This window comes from Embiotoca jacksoni, unplaced genomic scaffold, assembly GCF_022577435.1.
Source record: "Embiotoca jacksoni isolate LCO1_2020_lvr unplaced genomic scaffold, fEmbJac1.0.p SCAF_37, whole genome shotgun sequence".
NCBI lineage: Eukaryota > Metazoa > Chordata > Actinopteri > Embiotocidae > Embiotoca > Embiotoca jacksoni.
The window spans coordinates 417,822-442,661 of NW_027185389.1; the positions used below are offsets into that span (position 1 = coordinate 417,822).

General features: G+C 44.4%; 2 protein-coding genes across 2 annotated transcripts; both read left to right on the forward strand.

The window, feature by feature from the left end:
* The first annotated feature begins 370 nt into the window (after window positions 1-370).
* Window positions 371-5,507, forward strand: snrnp27 (small nuclear ribonucleoprotein 27 (U4/U6.U5)). Its single transcript, XM_069166024.1, has 6 exons — window positions 371-545; window positions 2,430-2,556; window positions 3,026-3,126; window positions 3,232-3,311; window positions 4,711-4,775; window positions 5,184-5,507. The coding sequence occupies exons 1-6, from the start codon at window positions 509-511 to the stop codon at window positions 5,236-5,238; spliced, it is 465 nt and encodes a 154-aa protein (XP_069022125.1). The 5' UTR covers window positions 371-508; the 3' UTR covers window positions 5,239-5,507.
* Window positions 5,508-6,425: 918 nt separating this feature from the next.
* On the forward strand, window positions 6,426-23,974 carry mxd1 (MAX dimerization protein 1). Its single transcript, XM_069166023.1, has 6 exons — window positions 6,426-7,361; window positions 8,154-8,253; window positions 14,154-14,183; window positions 18,717-18,831; window positions 19,160-19,319; window positions 19,683-23,974. Exons 1-6 carry the CDS (start codon window positions 7,295-7,297, stop codon window positions 19,877-19,879), a joined length of 669 nt encoding a protein of 222 aa, XP_069022124.1. The 5' UTR covers window positions 6,426-7,294; the 3' UTR covers window positions 19,880-23,974.
* Window positions 23,975-24,840: the final 866 nt, after the last annotated feature.

Here is a 24,840-nt window from a genome sequence, read left to right on the forward strand (position 1 = left end):
TCCAAAAAGTGATCCCAAAAAAAAAAAAAAAATCATTTTTGTATATAGTATATAGTATAGCCAGGGCGATGTGGCTAGGTTTGATGTTTCGCGGTGACACAGGAAGACAAACCTCACGAAACTTTGCACGTGTCAGGCGCCAAGTTTCATGAGTTTTTGAAGATGTTAAAGCTGCCAAAAAAAAAAAAAAAGGCAATTTTTTGTTTTTGTTTTAAGAAGAATAAGGAACGAGATTGAGAAAAAAAACTGCAAGATTTAAATTTAAACTTTAAATTTGTATTGGTTTTGTATGACGACGCCGCACAAGACGACGACTCTCCTCCGGCTCGACAGAGGGCGCGCTTCTCCAGGAAGCTTACCGGAAGTGAGCGCGCAAAACATCGGAAAAGCTCGGCTCAGAGTCAAACCGTCGACAACCGACATCCAAATAAGCCGCAGCCTGCTCGTGTTTCTCACTAAAGTTCGGTTCATTTGTTTCCGAGCCACATTTATCTGATTCGTCAGGAAAATGGTTCGGAGCAGGAGTCGAACTCCTCCGAGACGAGGTGAGAAGAATTACCGAGTAGCATTAGCGTTTGTTAACACTGCTCGCGGCTAAGTCGCTAACTGTTTTTGTTTTGCCTTTCTTACGCTAAAAGTGAATTTTAAATACTCACTCTCTTATAATTATAATGCCTTTTAAATTAATCGTAAACTGTCGCAAAGTAAAGGCGACGTTAAACTGCTCCGTGTCGAGTTTAAGCGACGTAAACCATTTAAATAAGAATAGTCCATGTGTAACGGATGTGGAGCTATAAAAACGTAAATAAACCAAATAACAGGAGCTGGCACGTGGAAGCAGCTCTTAAAGTGACTGATGGATCAATATACTTTACATCACAATTACATAATAAATCATATATATTTATATATATAATAATAATAATAACACGTGATCTATGGTTGCTGCTGCTCTTGCACAGACTGAACTAAAAGGCTGCCACAAAAAGACCGGTGGTATAAATGTTTAAATATTATTTTTCACGTTGTTGTTGTTGTTTTTCTGTTTTTGTTTTTTCAAATGCATGAGTCTTATGTCGATTGCAGTCTGGAAGAAATGTTTCTTGTAGCTTTAGGAAGAGAGAGGATCCAGAAAGAGTTCATGAGTCTCCCGCAGAGACTTTAATGTCTGTGGAAGCATCAGATGGTGACGGAGGAGGGATTCAGCAGTGTGGAAGTGCACCATCATTGCCTTTGGCAGGTTGAGCTTCTTCCTCCATCTCCAATCCTCCTTTATGCCATCTGATGATCCGTCTTTGTCTTCAGGGCCACAACCGTCTCCGCTGTCTCCAGAGCTCCCGAGTTCGTGTTTAGTTTTTTGATTTTTCTTAGACGAGTGCCAATTGGGATTTCGCAGCCGTTGTACCAACAGCTTTTCACCAAGTGGGCAACGTAGACCGTCAGAAATTCCCCGTACTGTAACTCGTACCTGCGATTAACACCGCTGAATTGTTTTTTGTTTTTTTCTTCCTACTCGGCTGCTCGTAATTATGGTTTAAACGATATGACCTGCAAACGGCACGCGGAGATTTTAGCAAAATTAATTTTACACAAATAATGACGTCAAATTAAGATGTGACTAATTTCTGAAGAGCTGAACCGCTTACACTCTGCGGTTGTACCAAGATACTAGCACACAATATGTAATGAAATATCATGCAGCTGTATCTGATTCAGTGAACCTTTGTACATCACTATTTGCCATTTGAGACGTCTGACATCGCGGACGATTGATGTTTGGTGATTAGAGTTAAATTAGCTAATTATGCTGATATCGATGTCGACACATTTTAGTTTTCTCTGATTTTTTTTTCCCTCTTCAGTGTTTTGAATAGACGGAAACATTCTTGTCACATCTTTCTCAATCAAACATGTTGTTGTTTTTTGGGTTTTTTTTTGAGAATCCTGGCTGAACTCACGAAGCACTGATTGTATTCCTGTCCTAATATTAAAGGTTTTTGAAGACACCTCGGTTGAAATCAGCTGCCGATCTTAACTACAAATACTTGCTTTGTTTTTTGTTTTTTTTTATACTTATTTGCTTTAAGTCAAAAGGTGAAAGATTAGAGAAAAATATTTGTCATGTATACCTGATAAATGCCTCAGCAGTTAAAAAAAAAAAAGCATGTTTCTACACTATGAAAAAGTCATTTAGTGATACAAATTTAAACCTTTGTATTTAACACTAAAAGAAGACTCGCATAGTGCCGGGGACATTCATACAGGCGCGTTGTATTCAAAAGGTGTTGCAGAAAAGTACAACAAAGTGCAGAAGAAAATTCACTTAAATCATCATTTTCAGAGAAAATGACTCCAGAATGAGGATCCCAGTAAATCTTGTACAATTTCCCCAAATGTCCAGTTAATGTCCCGATCTCCTTCCTCCTCAGAGAGGAGACGCTCCCGCTCGACGTCACGGGAGCGCGAGCGAAGGCGACGGGAGAGGGAACGCTCTCGTTCTCGAGATCGCGACCGCCGCAGGAGTCGCTCGCGATCTCCCCACAGGAGGCGCTCCAGGTGAGTTTGTCCGTACAATGTTTCTGTCTGCGGCTGTATCTGTTGTTTTTTTTCGTTTTTTTTTTTTAAAGGACTTGCTTTTAGGAGAATAGTGAATGTAATATTAGAAGAAGAAAAAAATACGGATCTTTAGAAATCTTTGTTTTACACATCAGTTGCTATTTTAGAGGCGATCTCCCCCGTAGAAACGCAGGATAAACAAAGAAACTTGGGCCGTACTGGATATTAACGTGACGGGTTGCATTTTAAAACATGCAAAACAGCAGCCGGCCCGTTCAGATGGCGGCGATGTCATTGAGGAGCATTTTGTTTTCGATTGGTCACTGGTGCTTCTTTTGTCATTTTCTGAACAAGCACGTTCATCAAAACGGTTCAAACAAACCGTAAACAACACCAAGTACTTCAGCTGCAGACGCTCTCGGTAGTCGTGATAACCCGTCCTGCAGCCATCTTTGTTTTCCTTCTGCAGGTCTCCTCCGAGGCGTCATCGCTCCTCCTCCCTCTCTCCGACGAGACAAAAGGACAGCAAAGACTCCAAAGAAAAGACCGCAAAGCCCATTGAGATCTCGGGTACCGGATGAAACATTTATTTGTAAATGCACGCATGTTAAGTGGAAAATGTAACGTCTTCTAATTGAAATGGTCAAAGTCAATACAATCCTGTGTTTCTGACAGAGGAGGACATGGAGGGAAAAACAGAGGAGGAGATTGAGATGATGAAACTGATGGGATTTGGCAACTTCAACACCACCAAGGTGAGACGACGAGGGTGTCCTCTGTCGTGCAGCCACAAGGAGGCGCACTTTACAGCTAAACTGAAGGACGCACATGCTGGATGATTGCACTCAATTCAGGGGGGGGGGGGGCAGCTTGCTTTCACATGATGTCGTGCTCTCTATTCACATGGTTTTTCGTTTTTTTTTTTTTACTGTGATTGTTTGGTTGGTTTGTTGAAAGTCTTTATTTATGGACACTGTTTATGTATCTACGAGAGGCAATTAGAAAGTTCTGACAACTGCAGGAAGCTGCAACCTTCATGAGTTAAGTATTCACCCGATAACCATCAGCTCCTGTGAGAAACATGTTTTTTTTTTGCGTGCTTACGCAATTTAATGATGGACCTGAAACTTCAGCAAAGAGTACAAATCACATTTTGAGTAACATTTTGGGAGGCCGGGGGCAGAAAGAAGTCACAGGGACCTTAATTTGGCGAGAAGGGGGCGTACGGGAGATCTGATTGTGTTCTTCCAGTTGAGAAACTGACGCGCGAGATGTAAACTAGCGTCTTAGATAACCAATGTGCTATCACGCCACAGATCAGGTTGTTTGCGCCGAATAGTTTCCCTCAGACGCCTCGAAACGTCACGGTAGAACTCGTCGTCGACAGTCTGACTCCGGGGGACGAATTTGCGGTGCACGAACGTAGAAAAGGAAGAAAAAAAAAACACCTCGTTGCTCCTGACGAAATTCACCTTCTGCCTCTCTTCGAAACACAAACGTCGCCCAAAACACCTCGACCAGCTCATCGCTTCAATCCCGTGGGCTTTCCGAAGCATTTCAAAGGTCCTCCGTTGAAGATTTCCCCGAGTTCGACAGAAAAATGCGACCTTTTCCGCTCACGGACACGGAGAAAACGCAAAATGCTCACAAAAGCATGTGTAACTCTGGTGTTAATGAAGGGATGTAACTTGAAATACTTACTCGTGAAGGTTATAGCTTCCTCCAGCTTCATGCCCATCGCTGTGCTGTTCTCTTGTTTGCACACAACAGGAGCCGTCGTTTACTAGACAACAACCACCGAATGAACTCAACAACTTTCCCAAGATATTCATGATTTAAAAAAAAAAAAAAACGTTTTTATTGAAGCACCTCATTATTGTGAAATGTATATTATATATTTTGTCTTTTGAAAACGACTATGTTTGTTGTAGCAGCATGTGTGCCACATATTTTTTCATTCTAATTCAGTCCTAGTTTTCAGATGTATGTTTATATGTTTATTTAATCGGGGGAAAAAAAATAAGGAGAGGAAAAGGGGCTTTTAAAGCCCCTTTAACATTTCAACATTTCCTTCGTTTGTAATTTGTCAATATTTATTTTGAAATGAAAAATGTATATATATATACGAGAGGCAATAACATTGTCTTTAAACAGGGGAGGAAAACCGATGGATCCGTAAACGCATTCGCCGTCAATACGACCATGAAGAGGAAGTACAGGTACGTAAACAAACAAATGTTTGGAGCGGCGTCGAGTTTGCTTGCGCCAGCGTCCACAGACGGTCTCGGGAGATGTTTCATAATTATTTTGCTACGTATTGATCTTTTTGAAAGTCATCGTTATTAGTCGTGTAGCCGAGTTCCAGAGTCAAACTTTTCAGTCGTCGTCGTCCCCCTCCACCCTCCCTCCACCCTCCCTCCCCCACCTCCCACCCCTACAGTGAGCGCTCACAGCATCAACCAGTGTCAAAGTAGCCAATCACCTCTGCAGGTGTTTCTATGCAGAGATCCCGGCACTCCCATTGGTGCTCGATGATGTAATCTGCAAGTGTTGCGAGGGAAACAGTGATGTAATGTTTTCTTCTATATTTATTTATTTTTATATATATATATATATATTTTTTTTAGGCAGTACATGAACAGAAAAGGTGGATTCAACAGACCACTGGACTTCATCGCTTGAAGGTATCAACAACCTGTTTCCCCGAGAAGTTCCCTCCCTCTTACCGAAGCAGATGATATCGTGCTCTTTGCTGTTATATCTAACTCGTTCTGTGTGATGCGACGATTATGTATATATCTTTTTTTTTTTCTTTTTTTTTTTTTGTAAGTGGATGCATAAATGTAAATGATAGTACTCGCAGGACGTCAAAGCTGAGTACTGGTAGGAGACCGAGCTTTATGTTGTTGAGGTGGATGGTGGTTTATTTGAAATAAAGCATTTTAAAAACACTTGCGGTCCTCACTATGAAAAGAAATATATAGATTTAGACCATCTTTGCCTCTTTTTATGCCAGCAAGTGCATGAACACTTTCTAATTTATAGTATTTATAATATGACATATCAATTATAAATTGATGACTTATGACATTATTACTACAGTGGGCGCAGCTTTACAAGTGTAACTCTTCTGCAGTCAGAGATGTCACTCAGGTTTGTATTTTTGGGTATGTTTTTCTGATATTAATGTTACCTAACGTTATCCGGTTGGTGTTATCTACAAGTGGCGTCCTAAAGGGCGGTTTCCCATCCAGGATTAAAAACACTGGATTTATGGCAGGTTCCTGTAAGTCCAAGGTTTATCGTGCTCTTAAAATGAAGTTGTACGTCCGTCTCATTTTGAAACCTGTACTGCTAGCCCTGTGTCGGACAGCAGTGCGCATGCGCATGCTTGGATATTTTTTTTTTTTTTTTTTTTTTTTTTTTTCTGATAGGAGAAACAACAGGCCAGTAGCGAGAGAGCATGTGATTCTGACCAATCCTCGAAAAGGAAACAAGGCAAACAACATCACGGGAGCCAATCACAGCCATACACCACGAAACAGCATGGCAGAGGGGCATCGAGTGTCAAAAGCGGGCGTTGTCAGTGCAGCTCGTGGACACTGGGACCAATAGCTAACGAGTTTATCAGGGCACGACCAATCGTAGCGGACGAGGGCGTAACTTAGAAACCGCGCCCATTGTGGCTCCGCAGCGTGTGCCTTGACCAATGTAATTCTGAGCCAAAATGGCTGAACCGGTCCTCTCAGTGGCACTCGGCGCGCAACCCTCTCGGCGATTGATGGCTCCAACCGCCCAATAGGAGCTCGAGTCGCTTTACCCAAGGCGCCCAATCACGTCGCGGCAAACAGAAGCTTTGTGGTAAAGTACAGTAGTTAGCTGCCGTCCAGATCAACAAGCCACTAGTTTGGAAGCAGTTTGACAAACAGTCACTGTTCCTCGGTTGATGTCAGTCCGCTATCTGCGTTTCCGGCGAGACATATCGGCGATAAACCAGCAACAAAACCCAGCAGGGCCTCACAACCCCGAACCGATAAGGTTGGATGACATCGTCGGTTAAACTTTAAAAGACAGCTAGCTCCTTTTTTTTTTTTTTTTTTTTTTTTTTCCTTTTTTTTAAATTTTTTTATATTATAAATATTAATTTCACACCAGGGAAGTGTTGACAACTGTACAAACCAACGGTCCTTTTTCTTTTCTTTTGGCTGAAGCTTTTTTTTTTTACAATATTCGACCGATCGAGGAGAACTTTCATCGTTAATTCGGCAACTTGTCATTACTGCTAACGTTAGCCAACTTCATTTGATTTTTATTTTTTATTTTGCCAAATACAAACAATACACGGATTAATTATTATAATTTGTTTTTAATATATATATATATATACGTGAAGCAGCACTTCGTTTTGTTTTTATCAACAAACCTCTTTTTTTTTTGCTCGAAGAGCTGCCTGCAAAATTAACGATATTCAGCATTATTTTAACAGCCACTAAAGGAGCGGACCAGCCGGGCTTTTTTTCCTTAAAGCTGATTTACGACATTTTAACTTTTAAATACCCCCCCTCGACTCTTTTTTTTTTTTTTTTCCCCTTAAACGGTGCCTTGTCGCCTTTTGAAGACACTACCTGACAGAAGCAGCGTGTTTAAAGGGAGCTCCAGCAGTCGGACCTTGAGGCGGGTTGTGTTCAGTCACGGAATCCCTCATCGGATCGTCACATTATCGGTGTTATTGTTGAAAATGGCGGCGATCGGAATGGTGCAGATGTTGATCGAAGCAGCCGAGTACCTTGAACGCAGGGAACGAGGTAAAGTAGGATTGTATTCTTTTGCTATGATCTGTGTTTGTTTGTTTTTTTTCTCTCCCCCCTTCCCCCTCCCCCCCCCCCCCTCCACGAAAAATTGTATAATGACACCCCCTCTCCCTCTCCCCCCCTTCAAATCAAGCGAATTTATGCACGTGTCATTTTAAAGCTATCTTAAATTCCTGTTGCAGTATTTTTTGTTGTTGTTTTGTTGTTGTTGTTTGCTTTTGTTTTACTACATCAAGCAATCGTGTCATGCATTAAATGCATAAACGCTGTCGGATTTTTTTTTTTTTTTGCACAAAAATACAGCAGGCTTGCATCGCCTTTGCCAAAAGACACGCCAATCATGATGATATGATACGCATTATTATTTTTTTTTTTTTTTTTGCATAATGAATATATATGCAAAGACAAACGTGCATTTCTGATGATGAAAGAATGAATGCATATGTGGCAGATGCAGTCAGATGTGCAGAGACACATTGTTTTCATGGAGGCCCCTCCTTTCCCCTCTGTTGTGGTTTGCTAGTGGGGTTTATTCCAGTTCAAGATGACATCATTGTCCAGGCTGAGGGGAGAAAATACTGTATGAAGACACTGCATGCGATCCAGTCGTTGCGTGCTCGCTCTTCTGCACAAGACGGTGCATCTGAACTCCAAAAGATCAAACCTCGAATGTGGCACACTTTGCAGTCTCCTTATTCTCAGGCTGGCTTCTTTTCACTGTGGCCATATTTTTGCATTTTCCAGATATCGGCACATGTGACCAGTATGTTGTTTATTTGCTTGCAGAAGCTGAACACGGCTATGCCTCCATGCCACCCTTCATCAGCAGCCGAGAGAGGGAAAGCTTGAAAAGGAAAAGCAAAAGCAAGAAAAACACGAGTAGCAGGTAAAAGTCTATGCAGCCCCAACATGTTTTTCTGCTCTTGCAACAAGCCGCCCCGTCGCATCCCCACTTCAAGTGTGCCCCCACTGAGTGCAGGATTAAGCCATTGTTCCCCAAGCCGATGTTTATGTTTCGAGTCCCAAACATAATTTGCCTGTTTGTGATGACAGAATTTGTTTTGCGTGTTTTGGTGCTGTGCCAAAACAAAACAAAAATCCCAGGGTAAAACCATCAAACTCACCGCTTACATTTAAAAATCCTGAAAAGAGGAGTGAGTTTAAAGATAGCAGGCAAGTCTGTATCTGCATATTTACTTGCACATGTATTCCCCAAATTGTAATATTAATCTTAATATTTCTCTTTCCGGCTAACGGAAACCATTTCAAATGCGGTAACATCCGCGAAAATCCCCCTGACCATAATCGTTCGTTTTTACAGTGAATATAGTTGTCTGAGTTGGAGGTGCTCCACCCAAAGTCACAGGCAATGTAAGGTAATCTATCACAACACTGACACGCTGCACGCATTGCCCAATCCAGGCATTTGGCACCCAGCGGGTAACTGACTGTGCTACTGACTGCACAGCGATATGCACAGACTGGTTATGTACACAACAATGTGACGCTGGAGCCGTTTGTTAAAACAAAATCACACCTAACTCTTTCTAACGGCTAATTTATGCATAACACCTCGTAAAAAGGTCCTCCGGTATTACGAGCTTGCGTGCCTACGTGCGAGTGCGAGTCTGCTGGGTTGAGATCATGTTTAGGCTTCCTGTCCTGTCCTGTCCTGTTCTGTACTGTGAAGCGTCGTGACTGACAGCAGCAGCAAACATCAGTCGTGGCTTAAAGTGAGTGACCACTCGGTAAGGCAAACTGGGTCAGTCAAGGTGACTGCAGTAAACATTTCAGCGTGTGGGCATGTGCTGGCAGCACCAGCCACCTCACGGCATTCCCGGTCTGTAACGTGAATTCAATAAATCAATCGTACGAGGACAGATTTGTGTTGCGTCCACTCCCCGCAGATCAATCTGCGCTCTGTGATAAGATTGCAGTTCACGACCTCTGTAAGAATCGTCGGTGACAGCCGCCGAGGTTTTGTCGGTCTCTGAACGCACCGCCCTCCCCACGGACCCTCTCGCACGTAGACCTCCACCAAATCTTGATCTGCTCAGGAAGCAGCGGTTTTTTGTTTTGTGTGTGTGCGCAGCATCAGTTACCACGGCAACATATCCTCGTATAGAAATAACCGCCTTTATACGTACGGAAAACCCAAAGTTAAACCTGAAGTTACCCATCTAACCTGTTGTTGACCTCCACCTTAATGTACCCCCGTTTCATTCAAATGCTAAAGGTCTTTGCACAGAGGCGGTTAATTAATAAGCTGCACCAGATAACGCATTTCCACCTCTTCAGAAGTTACACGGCTGCTACGCACAGACATGTTGAGTTCGCTTCACCTTAAAGGACTCGTCAAAACTGAAGCTCGTAGCTTGTGAAATGTGCATTTTAGCGTCTCCTTCTCTGGCCTGTGTGCGTTTCTTTACCTGCTTCTCCTCCCATGTAAATTCAATGCTTTTTCATAGGACAAAACTTAATTATTACAGACTGTATCTAAATATATGTCGTCTCCTGGTCTGAAAAGTGAAGTCAATGTGGAAATGCCTTGAAGTGCAGTGTCATTGATGGCCACTAGGGGCTGGCTCCAAAAAAAAAAAAAAAAACCTCTGGCTCGAATAGACTTCTATTCAAAAAGTACCAACTTCCCCTCATGAAATGCAAATTTAATCATTTTTTTTCCCAGAAGTCACTATCGTGTCAGAGATTGTTCCAGTTGTTGTGCTGAGATTTTTTTTTTTTTTTTCATTATTAATCAGATATTAGGCCTCAGAGAGAGATATGTTTGGGGGCGTGTCTGGTTTGTTTGACACGCCTGGGGGTTGTGGTCAGGTATCAGGGATCGGGTGGGCGGGGCCTAGTGTCAGCTCCTCCCCTCGCCCCGCCTCCCCAGCTCGTCCTAATGTGGTGACTCCTTTTATTCCATCTCTTCTGATGGACACCTCGATATTAAGTGGCCTCTGAGTGCGTAGTATCCAGTGTATATGTATGTATATATATATATATGATTTGAAGCATGCAAATTTGGCATATAGATAGGTTGTATAAGCCTGTTAGTAAATGTAAAGTAAATGCACATCCAGCTCCATTATGTACACGTTTTAAATTACATAACTGCGATACACAGACATTGCACTGCAGATTCTCACGTTGGAGAAGCTGCAACCAGAGAATAGTTGACATATTTCTCCATAAACGAACCAAAATGATGAATACACGATCAAATTCTATCGATTCATCTCCTGTCAATCGATTCGGTGTTTCAGTTTAAGAATCCAGAATAATCACCTGCATCGACCTCATTAGTGTACATGATGAATGCTTTTTCCATCCGTGGTGTCTGTACACGGGAACGCTGAAAACCCCCAATTTTTAAAGGGACTTTGGTGTTCATCAACTGCAGCGACGAATGCATCAGTTTGAAAGCATCGGATCTGACGCTGCTAATAAGGAACAATGCTTCCAGCTCGGGTCGTGTCCTCAGCACCCTTAGGTGGCGCTATACTTATAGAAACATGCCCCGAGGAAAGAAAAAAAACAAATAACGCCGGAACCAGGTAGGTTTTGTCCTCGCTTCAGAACCTTCCAGCTCTCCACCCTTCCCCTGGTTTTTTTGTTTTGTTTGTTTTTTTGTTTCTCCCCGTTTACTGGTTCAGCTGGAAGTAACGTGAAGCCGCGGCGACTCCCTGCACTTTGTTTTTTACTCGTTGCTATTTAAGGGCAGCGGAGCCACACTCGTTATGAATAAGAGAGGCTCCTGCACAGAGCCGGCCGATATGATACGGTCCGATACGATACGGTCCGATACGATACGGTCCGATACGATACCGTCCGATACGATACCGTCTGATATGATACGGTCCGATACGATACGGTCCGATACGATACGGTCCGATACGATACGGTCCGATACGATACCGTCTGATATGATGTTCGCTCCTGTTCATTAACAGGCAGACCAGCACATGGCGCTGAACGAACTCGCCTCCTGAGGGAAGGCTTGAATTCTGCGGATCATTAATTGATCATGCGTGATAAGGTGTGTGTGTGTGTGTGTGTGTGTGTGTGTGTGTGTGTGTGTTGCCGTTAAAGACTCGGTGAAATGTAGGCCAGGCAACCATGTATAGATATTTCAAGTCATCCAACCCCAGTGTGTGCACGCCCCCCTGTTGTATCCCGATGCATGGATCATGTGAGTTGTGGGGGAGGGGAGGCACCACTATGTATGTGTGCATGTGTGTTAGTATAGTAGTGACTCCCTCTCCCTCTCCCTCTCCCTCCCTCCCTCCCTCTCTCCCTCCCTCTCTCCCTCCCTCCCTCTCTCTCTCTCCCTCTACCTCTCCCTCTCCCTCTGCCTCTCTCTCTCCCTCCCTCTCCCTCCCTCTCCCTCTCTCTCCCTCTCTCCCTCCTCACCTCCTCCCTCTCCCTCCTCACCTCCTCCCTCTCCCTCCTCACCTCCTCCACCCTTCTGTGTCTTTCCTGCTCTGCTCTCACTCTTGGCAGTCTGTGGAGAACACCAGCTCCTCCATTTCAGCCACTGAGAGGAGAGAGTCCTCCCCCACCACACACACACACACACACACACACACACACACACACACACACACACACTGTAACCACAGTGTACTATGGAAATCATACCATGATTTTTGCTCATCCTTGTTGTGCAGGCAAATGCAGTCTTCCAGCACTCATCACCCTGTGTTGTTAAAAAAAAATTATAAAATCGAGGTTCTTTATATATTTATATTTATATAAGCTCGTCATCCATTTTTCAGTTAATCAGGTTTTAATTTTTTTAACCTTCCTAAAAGGAAAAGTGGGTTTCTTACAACCATGATCTTATCTTTGTAGCTTTGTGGCATCATCCTTGTCATTAAGATTAGCTTCTTTTTTTTTTATTCATGTAATAGATGAAACAAACTTCTGTATTTGTGCATTAATTACTCGCAGCGTTACAGGTGTGCTACTTTCAGTTTTACCTCGAAAATGAAGACGAGACTGATAAGTAGAAGTTAAAGGACAGAAATACCAAACAGGGTACGAGGTCATTTCGGAAAAAAAAAAAGTGTCACGAATACGTCGTTTGTACACCAGAAATTACTGAGGTGATTTTTTTTTTTTTAAATTTTACACTGTAAAAAATGCTGAGTATGTATTTTGGTTGAAATGTTTATGTTTTAGTTGAAAAAAAATACCAAGATTTGGAATCAAACTGTTTCCTAAAGACTTCCACGATAGCTCAAGATGTTTGAGGCCGTTACCGGCAGTCTGACTTTAATGAATATCCGGTATCCCAGATAATGACAGAAACCTCCAACAGCAACCAATCACAACCAGAGGATTTCTTCTTCTGTCGTCCCCGCGCTCCTTCGTGTCACCAAATTTCCACTCGACACGATCAAAGTCAAAAAGCGGCGGCTGGATTTCGACATTCAGCCGCCGTGGCATTGATCTGCAGGCGAGGAAGTTGTTTCTGCGGAGGATTAGTCGGAGCTTATCGAATACAGCGATTATGTATTCCGGCGGTTTGGTGATCTGTCGTAGTTGAATGTAATCCTGCGTAATAACCAACTTTGGTTCTGTTCATAAATCGGTGCTGCGGTGTAATTTGGTTGATGTGGTATTTGAACAAGCCTGGCTTTATTCCACATTTTTCTTTACTTAATGTACTACTTAACGTGAGCTGTACGTGGGGACGAGGGCCGGAGGGCCGGAGGGTGGGAGGAGAACCTGAACCCAACCTGAATAACTGGGATCGCTTCCCGGCCTGTTATGTCACCGGTGGCTGTCTGCCCCGCGCAGGAATGCACGCTGGCTGCAGGGAGCCCGGTCGGATAGAGAGCACCCAAAGAACAAGATGATACCCCGCGGCCACACACACACACAAACAAACAAACACAACACAACACCCAATGTCGTGACAGTTTGCAGCTCAAGGAAAAATGGAGTCTACTCGCTTTCTACCAGAAATCCTTTTTAGGGGTTTTAACTCGGGTCGCGAAATTTGGCAACAACATAGAGGTGTGTGTGGGGGGGGGGGGAGTCACTGAGCAGAGAGATGAAAATGCGGAGGCTATTTTTAGCACTTTGGGGGGTGGGATCAAGGGGTCAGGTGGAGGTGGAGGAGAGTTCAGGAGGAAGGGCAGAGGGGGATCTTCCTCTTCTCTGTCCCCCCCTCCTCCCTCCCCACCCCCCCCCAGTCCAGCTGTCACACGGGTCAGACCGCCACATTTCTTCCAAAATGTACACTTGACCCGGTTTCTGCATCTGTGCATTTGTGTGTGTTTGTGCTGCTTTAACGCCGCAATGCAGGAGTCACCACCACAGCAACACCTTCATCTCTTACTTTATTTCACCTTATCTTTACACCCCCCCCACCCCCACCCCCACCCCTCCACCCCACTCAGGACGACACGCACAATGGATAATCAGGCAAATATGAAGGGGGACACACAGTCCCGTCTGTTTCTGGTTACTGTTACTATGTTTACGCGCGGGCCTCCTCGTACGAGTGTGGTCCTTAAAAAAAAAAGAAAAAAAGAAGCAGCTCCCTCCGAAGAGCAGGCCTCGGGCATTGAGTCTTTTTCCTAGAATCTCATTTTGTCGGCCGTTCTGACTCCCACTCAACCTCTCTCTGCGGCGCTCGCTCTCCTGCAGGTCTCGGGCTGCAGTGATGGCGCACACAGAAGGGAAACCTTGCCCTGTTTAATCAGTGACTCTCTTATTATGTGTGGTTTTTCATGTGTTTTTTTGTTTTTTTTCTCTCTCTCTTTCTCTCTGCAGGTCTACGCACAATGAAATGGAAAAGAACAGGTGTGTAAAAAACAAAGTCTTCATATCTGTGTGTTTGTGCTGTTTCTCGAACCATAAGAAGATCAGTTCGCACTCAAAGCCAAGGAATATTTTTTTTTTTAGTGAGAATCACTGTCTCTGAGTATGGGGGAGGATTTTATCCTGAATTAAAAACTTGAAAACTAAAAATGAAAAATGAAAAGAGAAAATGAGTAATTCTTGTTTTCACATTGAGGATAATCAGGCCGTAACTAAATGTTTAAAAGAAAACCATAAAAGGGAAAGTCGGACATTGAAATGACAAAATTTGCATCGTAAAATGTGAGATTTAAAATTCTGAAATGGAAAAAAAAGAAAGGTTTAAATCTAAATTCAGTTCTTAAAGGCAGAAGTTTAAATAATGATCCTTAACAAGAACCAGAGCAAACATACTGAAGGTTTAATGGCCTCTTTTAAACTAGGAACGTTCAGGCAGCTGCGAATTGTGAAGGTTCCCAATAAGAATAAAAAAAAACATAACCTTGTCCTCGTACATTTAAACCAACTCGACATCTTTCTGTGCTGCCACTTATGCTCGGCTAACAAAAAAACTGGCCGTTTTGGAGAAAGTTCATTTCTTTATTTCTTCACAAACGCTGACATTTTGAGTGACGTCAAACTCGGAGCTCTCTCTCAAAAAAAACAAAACGTCCACTTTCCTCTCCGAATATTCCCAGTTCGACACGCCGTTGTCTCCCATTCAGTCAACCCGATTAAACCCGCGTCGGCGGTTTTGTCTGTACGACACGTCTGTACGCTGACGTCAAGCAAGAGGGAGCTTATCGGCAGAGGTGAAACTGAAACCTGATGATTGGTGAATTATTGGATGTGATTCAGTGTATTTACCAGTTTTATTGAAGAGAAGCAGGCTCACGGGTCCAACGCGGGTCCAACCCACATCCAATAGACTCGCATCGCACGCACATCAACTGTCTTTAGACTTTAAACTTAAAACTAAAGCTGATGACTCGGCACGTCTCCAGGGCTTTTTATACCAACCCGGTTTACTACAATGCATTAAAGCATGTCATCTCGCTTCCTGCTGAACCTGATTTCTCGTGTGCGTGCAAACGTACCAACAAGTGGAGCTGGTTTACATTTCTGATCTTAGTTTATTGTCATCCTCACATGACGGAGATTGGTAATTATCACAGTGCTTAAGTAATTTGGCCCTCGTGATGCTGACTAGACAAATTAACTGTCATACTTATATAAGGTGACTCGGCGTGGCTTTTGGTTCCCGAGAGCCGCTGGTCTTGCTTCAGTAATGTACAGCACTGCTGCCACGACAGCATTTTTTTTTTTTTTTTTTTCTTTCTCGTAATCGCTTTCATTTCATTGTAATAATCAGGTTACGTAACGGCGACCGTAATCGTTATCAGACGAGATCGTGCGGTTCAGTAGCGAAGGAATTTCAACTTCTTTTATGAAATCCTCAGTCAATACAATCTCTCCAGCAGTTTATCTCGGTGTTGTTAGTTAAAGTCGCTCCTTCTTATTAGTTTTCTGGCGGTCCATCTGAAAATAATCCCGTCATCAATTAGGAAATAAGATTTTTTTTTAAAAACATGTTTTTGGTGGCGTGTCTGTTTGATTGACAGGCCTGTGGTGCAGTCAGGTTCGGATCGGCGGGCGGGACGGTGTGTGTGTGTGTGTGTGGGGGGGGGGGGGGGGGGTCAGGGTGCGAGAGCAGGGAAAGTGTGGTGATGTACTGCTGCTGCCCCGGTTGACCCAGTTGTAGTTTTTAGTGCTGTGAAGAAAAAAAACACCCCAAAAAAACCCCATGTTGAGTGCCGAGAGATGAAACCGGTGCGACCAGTTATTTTATTTTTTTTATTTTTTTAACGTAACACGCTGCACGTTTACCTCGTTTTTGCTGCGCACACAGTCCATGAAAAGAGGACACGTACGTGAAAGTAGGACAGAGCAGATGTAGGTTGTGGCCGCCGGCTGATGGCGCCGACCCGCAGCTCCACATACGTTCTCACCCATTGGCACACTGAACCAGAACCACCTGATGCCGGAGCGGCGCTGTAGCTTCTCTCTCTCTCTCTCTCTCTCTCTCTCTCTCTCAGACGCCGTGTGACCTGTGCTGTTTGATGAGTCTGCTGCTCATCTGTGTCATTTGACAAACATTAAACCAGCCCCCGCTGATCCCCTCAATTATGTCACACCAACACCAGCGGGGACGTTTCCGTGTCATGTAATGCCCTTTGGACCGAGTCAGCTGAAGAGCAGCCGCTCGGCTTCAGCTGCTTTGTATGCGTGTGCGAGGGCTTCACTTGCAGTGTGTGTGTGTGTGTGTGTGTGTGTGTGTGTGTGTGTGTGTGTGTGTGTGTGTGTTTTAAAAGGGCAAAGGGTGAGAATACATTTGTGTGCGTCCGCTGCCCGCAGTCAAATCAGTCTTACACCTCCCAAAGTCTTTCCGGCCGTGACGCTCGCATCGCCTGCAGGCAGACAATAACTGAACGGCTCATCGAGGCAGCCTTCAGCCGCACCAATGCATTTTTTTAAATTTATTTATTTTTTTAAACAACATAAAAAAAATTTTTTTAAAAAAACGTTCTTACACTCAGAAAAGAGTCTGACGTAGCCGAAGCCCACTCGCTCGGACAAACACAAGCACACAGACACACGTACGCACTCCGACGAGGCTGCAGCTGGAGGTGTGTGTTGCGTAACAGCGAGGTCAAGAGGTCACCAACGCCCACCAGACTTCAGCAAACTGCCTCAGCTGCCAGCTGCACGGCAGCCGAGAGCCGCGCAGGAGGAAATGTAAATGTGATCTGTGTGTGTGTGTGTGTGTTTGTGTGAGAGAGAGGGTGTTACACGACAGGTGACACTAATAATCGTTCCAGATCTGAACATATGTCGCGGAAGATCTTAGGATTTCTGCACACTTCGTGTCCTAGGAGGATTCGCGCGCTCGTTGCTCAATGAAATGCAGCAACGTGATGCCATAACGTTACGATGCTGACTTCGGCGTCGGAGACCTCGAAGACGTTACGTCGAGCTCGTAGCCGTCGTTGCGTCGGACCTCATAACGTCCCCACCTCCCTACACTTGTATTTTAAGTGGAATTCATTTGAGTTAAAAGAGACAAAAACACACCATGAACAAATACTGATCGTAATATTATTAACTATTTTGTTCAAATGTTCTGTAAATATCACGATAATATCTTTTACAGTTCTTTCGGCCGCAAAATAATGCTGTCGTGAAAGTCTGATGTGGTACATGGGTGAAAAAAAAAAGTTGCATTAAAGGGAGATTCCGCCAATTTTACACTTGCAGTCTGTTCACTTCCTGTCTGCACAGGAAGTGGGAACGTCGGTGCTTCACCTCACTGAACAAAAACTAGACTTTTCATGGCCGTCTGACAAACGGTCACGGCGACTTACACAAGCGGCGCTAATTGGATCAGCTCGTGTCGCCGTGGTGACGGGTCTTCGTGTTGGCGTTCGTGCGTTTGAATATGCTAATTAAGAAGCTCATTATTTTGTCTATTACATAGCTGAGTGACATTTCTATCCATGTTTAGATCAAATTGTTGGTTTTCGAATCTCTTAATCTGCGTGATCATTCTCATAAAAGCGAGTGAACTTTGCTCTGAAGATTAACTGTTCAACGTCAAACATGCAGAGGAAGACGTTTTCTTTTATTCAAGTCACGTGACCTCCTCCAAGATGCGGACGTGTGTTCCCAACACTGTGAAATGTACAGTAGGCGGTGTGAATCAATCACAACCACAACTTTGGACATAAAAAGGCCTGTCACTATTATTAAATAATCTCCCGATCGCCATTATTTGAGCTGACTGCAGTCGTTTTGCATATTAAGAAAAATAAAGGAGGAACTAACGAGACTGAATGTCTCGTATATCCAGCACTTCACGTCACTTTCTCTGCTCTTTTTTTTTTTTAATGACATTATTATTCTTTGTATATATCAGGAAAAAGGATTTTATATTTAAAAATTTAATTGGTGTCAAATCTGCCCTGTCCAGTTTGGTTTACGAAGCCTAAAAGGCGAGCGAAATGGGATTTTTATTTATATATCCAAATGGTCAAAGCCAAAAAAAATTGCTCTTCTTCTTCAGGTATGTTTATAAAATAATAACCTATGGCGGTTAATCGGACAGCCCCGTGATCTCATGTTAAAGGTTCCTCGCTTTGAATGCTTTCTCGTGCTTTACAAATTTTGCTTTGCAAATTCGAGACACAATTCCTGCAAGGCTGCTGGTGTTTCGTCAGTGGAGGGAGTCGTCATGGTGACGGCTGTGACTTCACTGAGGTTTCGTACACGTATACATCTGAGAACTGCAACAACCGCGAGCTGTGGTCGAATTGCTCGTATTTGTGGGTTTTATTTATCTAATTGGTCCTTTACTTCACGGTGTGAGCTTCCACTCGCGTCTGTGTTTTTTGTTGTTGTTGTTGTTGTTGTTGCGTCAAAATAAGAAATGACGTTTGACCGTTTCCTCCATCTTTGTTTCTTCTTCTTGTCTCCGTGCAGACGGGCACATCTACGGCTGTGTTTAGAGCGCTTGAAATCCCTCGTTCCGTTGGGCCCCGATGCGAACAGGCACACCACCCTCAGCCTGCTGATGAAGGCCAAAGATCACATCAAGGTGTGTGTGTGTGTGTGTGTGTGTGTGTGTGTGTGTGTGTGTGTGTGTGTGTGTGTGTGTGTGTGTGTGTGTGTGTGTGTGTGTGTGCATGCGCGCTGGCCACCTTAATCCGTGTGAAGAGGGCAATTTGTTGACCTCTACGGTGGCTAAGTGTGTGTGTGTGTGTGTTGTGTGTTAAGAGTGACTGACGTGTGCCTTAGATAAACTGCTGCTGTGGACATCAACACACACACACACACACACACACACACACACACACACACACACACACACAGCTGCTCCTCCTAAAGCGTCCCCCCCCCCCCCTCCCCTCCACCCACCAACGCAGAGGTTGGAGGAGAGCGACAGGAGGTCTCAGCACACCGTGGAGCAGCTACAGCGGGAGCAGAGACACCTGAGGAGGCGTCTGGAGCAGCTCGGGGTGGAGAGGGTCCGCATGGACAGCACCGGCTCCACCCGGTCCTCCGACAAGTCCGACTCCGACCAGGGTGAGCCTCCCGACATCACCGCACTTTTATCGTTTCATTAAGAGGCTTTTATTTCGCTAAATACTCCCATCTGATATCGAAATGTGAAATCGGACCGTTGGAGGCGAACCGTTCAAAACGAGGAGGATTTATGGTCTCGCTCTAGAGACGAGAGATTAGTTTGATATGCGCAATAAATTTAGTCCTTTGGGTAATTTTTTTTTTTGTTTGTATTACTTTAAACTGTTAAACTCTTTCTTTACTTGCAAAAATGACTAAACCTGACATGTAGTACGACATCACACCAACGCCAGCTTCAGGTCAACCTCCGCTTGCATTCGGCCCTCTCTCACGACGCCTGTTGTTCTTTTGTGCTCCCGACAGAGGACGTGGACGTGGACGTGGAGGGCACCGACTACCTGCTGGGTGACCTGGAGTGGAGCACCAGCAGCGTGAGCGACTCAGGGGACGAGCGAGGCAGCCTGCGCAGCAGCTGTAGCGACGAGGGCTACTCCAGCGCCAGCCTGCTGCGCCTGCAGGACACTCAGGAGACGGCCAAGCAGCTGGGCTGCAGCCTATAAACAGCACTGGTCATTGACCCACCACCCACCTCCTCCCTCCCTCCTCACCTCCTCCTCCCCTCCCCTCAGCCGATCCCACCCCAACATCGTCTCACCTCTCCTCGGCCCTGCTCACCCTTCCTTCCCTCCTTCCCTCCCTCCCTCCCTCCCTCCCTCCCTCCCTCCGCCCCTCCACCCCTCCCAACCAGCAGGACTAACCATGTTCCGAGGCCGCTCCGTCCGCCCGAGTGACTTCCATCCAGACTGCAGCACCTCTGAGACGCCCGCCCACATCCAGCCCGTCGCCAGCGGTCAGTCTGTCTGTCGGGGTGTCACCCGTTCTCGCTCTGCACCAATCAAACGAGTGGGATTTTAAAGACCCTCCACCCCTTCCGCCTCCGTCCCTCCCTCCTCCGTCCGTCCGTCCGTCCGTCCGTCCGTCCGTCAAATCCGACACACAACTTTCAGCCAGAGAATGTTACCACACAATGTCCCACTGCCTCTTTTTCTACGCCTCAAGAGCCATGGGAAGCACTTATGAGATTTCACCCTCCATCAACACGCACACACACACACACACACACACGCACACACACACACACACACACACCCTTCCTTCGCTCCCTAGTTGTCCAGACCCAAAGGTGTGTGTGACACTGACATGATGCGGGGCGGTTCTTTTTTTAAAATTATTATTTCTTTTCCCACCCCGTTCACCAGTCAAACCATCTGTGCACGGTACTTTGCACTTAAAATCGCTTTTTGTAAACGAGACTGTCATCTTTTCCAAAACACTCGTCTCTTTAAAAAAAAAAAAAAAAAAAGACGAGAAAAAAAAGACACCGCAGCTATTACGGCAGCGACGTCACCCCCGACGACGCGAGTATTTGTTTAACAAAAAACAAAAGAAACAATCAGCGGACTTCGTGGACACTAAAACTAGACTGTGCCGTGCGGTGTTGAAACTATCGGGGCCGACAGCAATACGTCCCCGTTCTCGTACGCAGGTTCGCGACTAACCTGTAATTTTACGTCCACACCTGCCGTTCAGAGCAAAGAATCAACAGAAAAACAAACAAACAAACAAACAAAAAAAAAATTTGTGCAGCATGAGATTGTGATGGGGTCAAGGGGTCACGGGAGGGTTTGTTTTTTTTCAGAGGGGGGGGGGGTTCGATGTTTTTTCTGTCTCTCTGATGACGGTGGCGTTTTTTTTTGTTTTTTAAACAGCATCCTTTTATCTCATAGGTGTGTGTCTGTCGCCGCCAAGGAAAGAAAACACACACACACACACACACACACACACACACACACACACACACACACACACACACACACACACACACACCAGCCACCCGGCCGAATGCTGGTAAATTTTGGCATGTGCTGGTACTTTTATTTAATTAAAAAAAAAAAAAAAAATCCTACACTACCGCTCCTTCACTGCCCTGTTCAAAAGGTATAAACAGGAAGAGAAGAGTCGATCTACTGAGACCGAGTCTTGAGCACATTCCACGATATATATACAGAGAGAGAGAGCAGAGCAGAGCAGGAGAGACTGAGCTTAAGTTGTTGTCTTTTTTTGGGCGAGTGGACGTTCCTGCCGATTATTTACGAAGGGAGAGTTCAGTTTGAGACGAGGCGAGTCACCCTGAAACAGAACGACTTGTTTTGGACTTCCCAGTGGGAACACACACACACACACACACACACACACACACACACACACACACACACACACACACACACACACGCGCGCTATCTCTCGTGTTCCCACCTGAGAAGCAGTAAAATGTAAAAAAAAAGAAAAAAAAAAGAAAAACGCAGATTTTTCTCTCCTTTGCCTTCGTAGCTATTTATTGTTTCTGCAAAAAAAAAAAAAAAAAAATGTAAATAGTTGAAAGAAAGATCTCTATGTCTATCAGCAAATGTATTTATTAGATATACTAAATATATAGAAGAATATATGAAAATATATTTAATTAGTCATAGCTTATGTTCTCGTGAGGTTTTATTGAGAGTTTCTTCTCCGTAGTTTGTTTGCACAGCCGAGTTGATCCATAGAATATTTAGAAATGTCTCTTGTGCCTCGAGGCTTTTGTGTCTGCTTGAATTCGGCGTGGTTGCTCCTGGGAAATGAAATGTTTTCTTTGTGGTTGATTCAAAGATTTCTTTAGTTGTTTTTCCGAAGCCATCCTTTTTTCTTTTTCTTTTTTTTTTCTTTTTAAATGGAGGGACAAAAAAAAAAAAAAATCTGAATAACTTAGAAAAATGTGCAGTAAAATGTATAAAAGTCGCCACGTTGAGTGCGGCGGCGACAGCCGCCCCTCGGAGCCTCAGACAAAATGGCTGCCCGGCCTCGTGAGATTTTAACCCCTTCGTTCGTGATTGGTCGAGGGGACGCGGCGAGGATCGCCGGGGGTTTGGGTTTGTCTTTTTTGTGAATGTACATGTCCTCGACCGTGCGGTGTAGCAGCACGGTGCCAAAGGAAGCTCCCCCGCTTTGTGCATGCGCCACTCGCAAATCTCAGTTATAACGCATGAAGATGGTACACCAAAAAACATACAAACAAACAAAAAACAAAAACAAAAAAAAAAAGACATATAAATATATACATGAAAAAGAAAAGCAGAAAAAAAAGATATGGGATTGTTTAGTCTTTTGAGTGCGGAACGGTGCTTTATTTTCGTCGGGTTGAAACCTTTTCGAACGGAAAGGAACTTACAGAAGAAATGTATTGAGAAGTCGGTGTGAGTGGGCAGGTGTGTTTGCTGACACGCCATCTGTCGGCGCACGTGTGTGTGTGTGTGTGTGTGTGTGTGTGTGTGTGTGTGTGTGTGTGTTTACTTCGTCACTGTCTTCAGAGAGAAGATTTTTGGGGTGGTAGAGGGTGGGTGGGTTTAAAAAAAACACAAAAAACAAAAACAAATTGTAAGGCTATGTTTCTGTTCTGGTTTCCATGTTTACTAGTAAAATGCAAAAAAAAAACCAACAACAACAACTAAAGTCCACTTGACAAACACTTCTTGTATGAACCTGAGCATTAATGTCTGTCGACGGGAGTTTCCTCTTTTCTTTTTCTTTTTTTTTTGAATTCGTGGCCTGTTATCTGTCTTCCGCCAATCTACCTGTGTGTGTGTGTGTGTGTGTGTGTGTGTGTGTGTGTGTGTGTGTGTATTTCCTGTACTCTTGCATGTGTTTGCCAAGCGACCATGTGTGAGCATGACTCCCCTCCTCCACATGCTGCGTTGGCATGCGTGTTGCAGGCGTGTGTGTGTGTGTGTGTGTGTGGTGGGCAGAGTACTGTATGTGTCATTGAAACATGCAACTATTAACTCCTCCCTCCCCTCCCCTCCCCCCCCTCCCCTTCCCTCTCTCCAATACAAAGACCCTGGTGCTCTCAGCATCTGCCTTAAGAAGCAGGTGTGGAATCTCTCAAAGAAAAAGACTGCAGTCAGACCAGTTGTTTAAGCTACAGCTCTCAGCATCAGGGGAAAAAACACTCGTGTTCATGTCTATGTTTGGGCTTTTTGTCGATATTATTATTATTATTATTTTTTTTTGGGGGGGGGGGGGGGGTTGCACAATTTTTTTTTTTTGTCCCTGCATACAAAGTGGCTAATAATGCCTTAAAACAGACACCAATGTACGACCTAAAGAGAAGAAGTATACGATATGTATGAGTGTTTATGATATATATATATATATATCTCGACATGTATCACGGAGGTCATTCCCTTTTCCATCGTGGCGGTCTCAGGCGTGGTGCTTTCATGCATTACACACACACACACACACACACACACACACACACACACACACCGCAACCGTCATTTGCTCCATGAACATCGTCGTCGTCACCTGCCGCCTTTTCTCCTCGGAAAGGTCAAATGTCTATTTGCTGAAGTAATAAATCCGAAAGGTGGACGTTTTGTGCACTTACTTTTTAAAGAATTGGAGAATTTGGACACTTGTCTTCTAAATAAAGCACTTAAAATGTGTGTGGGGGTAAAAAAAAAAAAAAAAAAAATCCTTTGACAATGAATTGTGCAGCAGCAATTTATATTTACCAGTGATGTTCAAGGAATAAAACATTTGAAGCCCTTGTTTACCTACCTACCTGCGTGTCGTGGTCTTTATTGGTGGTGCAGAAGCTTCGGCAGTCATGAGATTGATGGGAACCCGACCCACCGGTTTCACTCGTACAATGAATTCATTTTCATGTAGAGGTTGAATAGACAGTAATGAGGAAGGTTGTTTTTTTTTTGGTTTTTTTGCCACAGGAGATGAAAAGAAAGCCTCCACGGGGGCTTGATCCTCGGCAGCCATCGAGTGGCGTTTCAGGGTAATCTGTTGGCCAAATCCCAGGTTTGTGTGATCACAGCCATCTGACTGCTGCTCAATAACCAATACACACAAAGTGGGAACAGGAGGAGGAGGAGGAGGAGGGGGAGAAAAAAAAAGGGGGATGGGCATCTTGGAAAAGCATCCTGCTTCCCTTCTGGAGCGGTCTGACTGCTGAGGGGGAAGGGAGCCATAGGATTTAATTTTTTTTATTTGCTCCTACCGTGGAGAGCTCTGTAACTCCTCGCCAGCTTCAGTAACATTTGGACCGGTTGTCACGCCGGACTACGAGGCTCCAGAAAATGAAACGAAAATGCTCATCTTCACCAAGTTCATTCTGAATGAAACGCGAGTCTTCTTCAGCCTTTTCGCATCAACACACAAATGCACTTGGCGCTTGCAGCTGACCGTTTTGGCTGCAGACGTGTTGACCCGTCATAGCAGAAAAAAAAAGCACGTGCAACAAATTATGCATGTAAAAGCCATGACGGTTTCAATTACACCCCTGTGCAGACTAAAATGTCTGCACAGCAATTTATTTCTAAAGTGAGCAGATACGCCGCACACTAAAATTCATCTTTGACAAAATTACATCTCAGCCAGACCTCCGTAACTGGATGTAATAAATAGGTCAGAT

What these genes read in the sequence shown, in the direction of transcription:
- snrnp27 (XM_069166024.1), top strand. Translation starts at nt 509, where the DNA reads ATGGTTCGGAGCAGGAGTCGAACTCCTCCGAGACGAG. An exon ending in CCCCACAGGAGGCGCTCCAG is followed by an intron (nt 2,557 to 3,025) that starts GTGAGTTTGTCC and finishes TTCCTTCTGCAG; the next exon opens with GTCTCCTCCGAGGCGTCATC. An exon ending in ACCATGAAGAGGAAGTACAG is followed by an intron (nt 4,776 to 5,183) that starts GTACGTAAACAA and finishes TATTTTTTTTAG; the next exon opens with GCAGTACATGAACAGAAAAG.
- mxd1 (XM_069166023.1), top strand. Translation starts at nt 7,295, where the DNA reads ATGGCGGCGATCGGAATGGTGCAGATGTTGATCGAAGCAGCCGAGTAC. An exon ending in CCTTGAACGCAGGGAACGAG is followed by an intron (nt 7,362 to 8,153) that starts GTAAAGTAGGAT and finishes ATTTGCTTGCAG; the next exon opens with AAGCTGAACACGGCTATGCC. An exon ending in AATGAAATGGAAAAGAACAG is followed by an intron (nt 14,184 to 18,716) that starts GTGTGTAAAAAA and finishes GTCTCCGTGCAG; the next exon opens with ACGGGCACATCTACGGCTGT.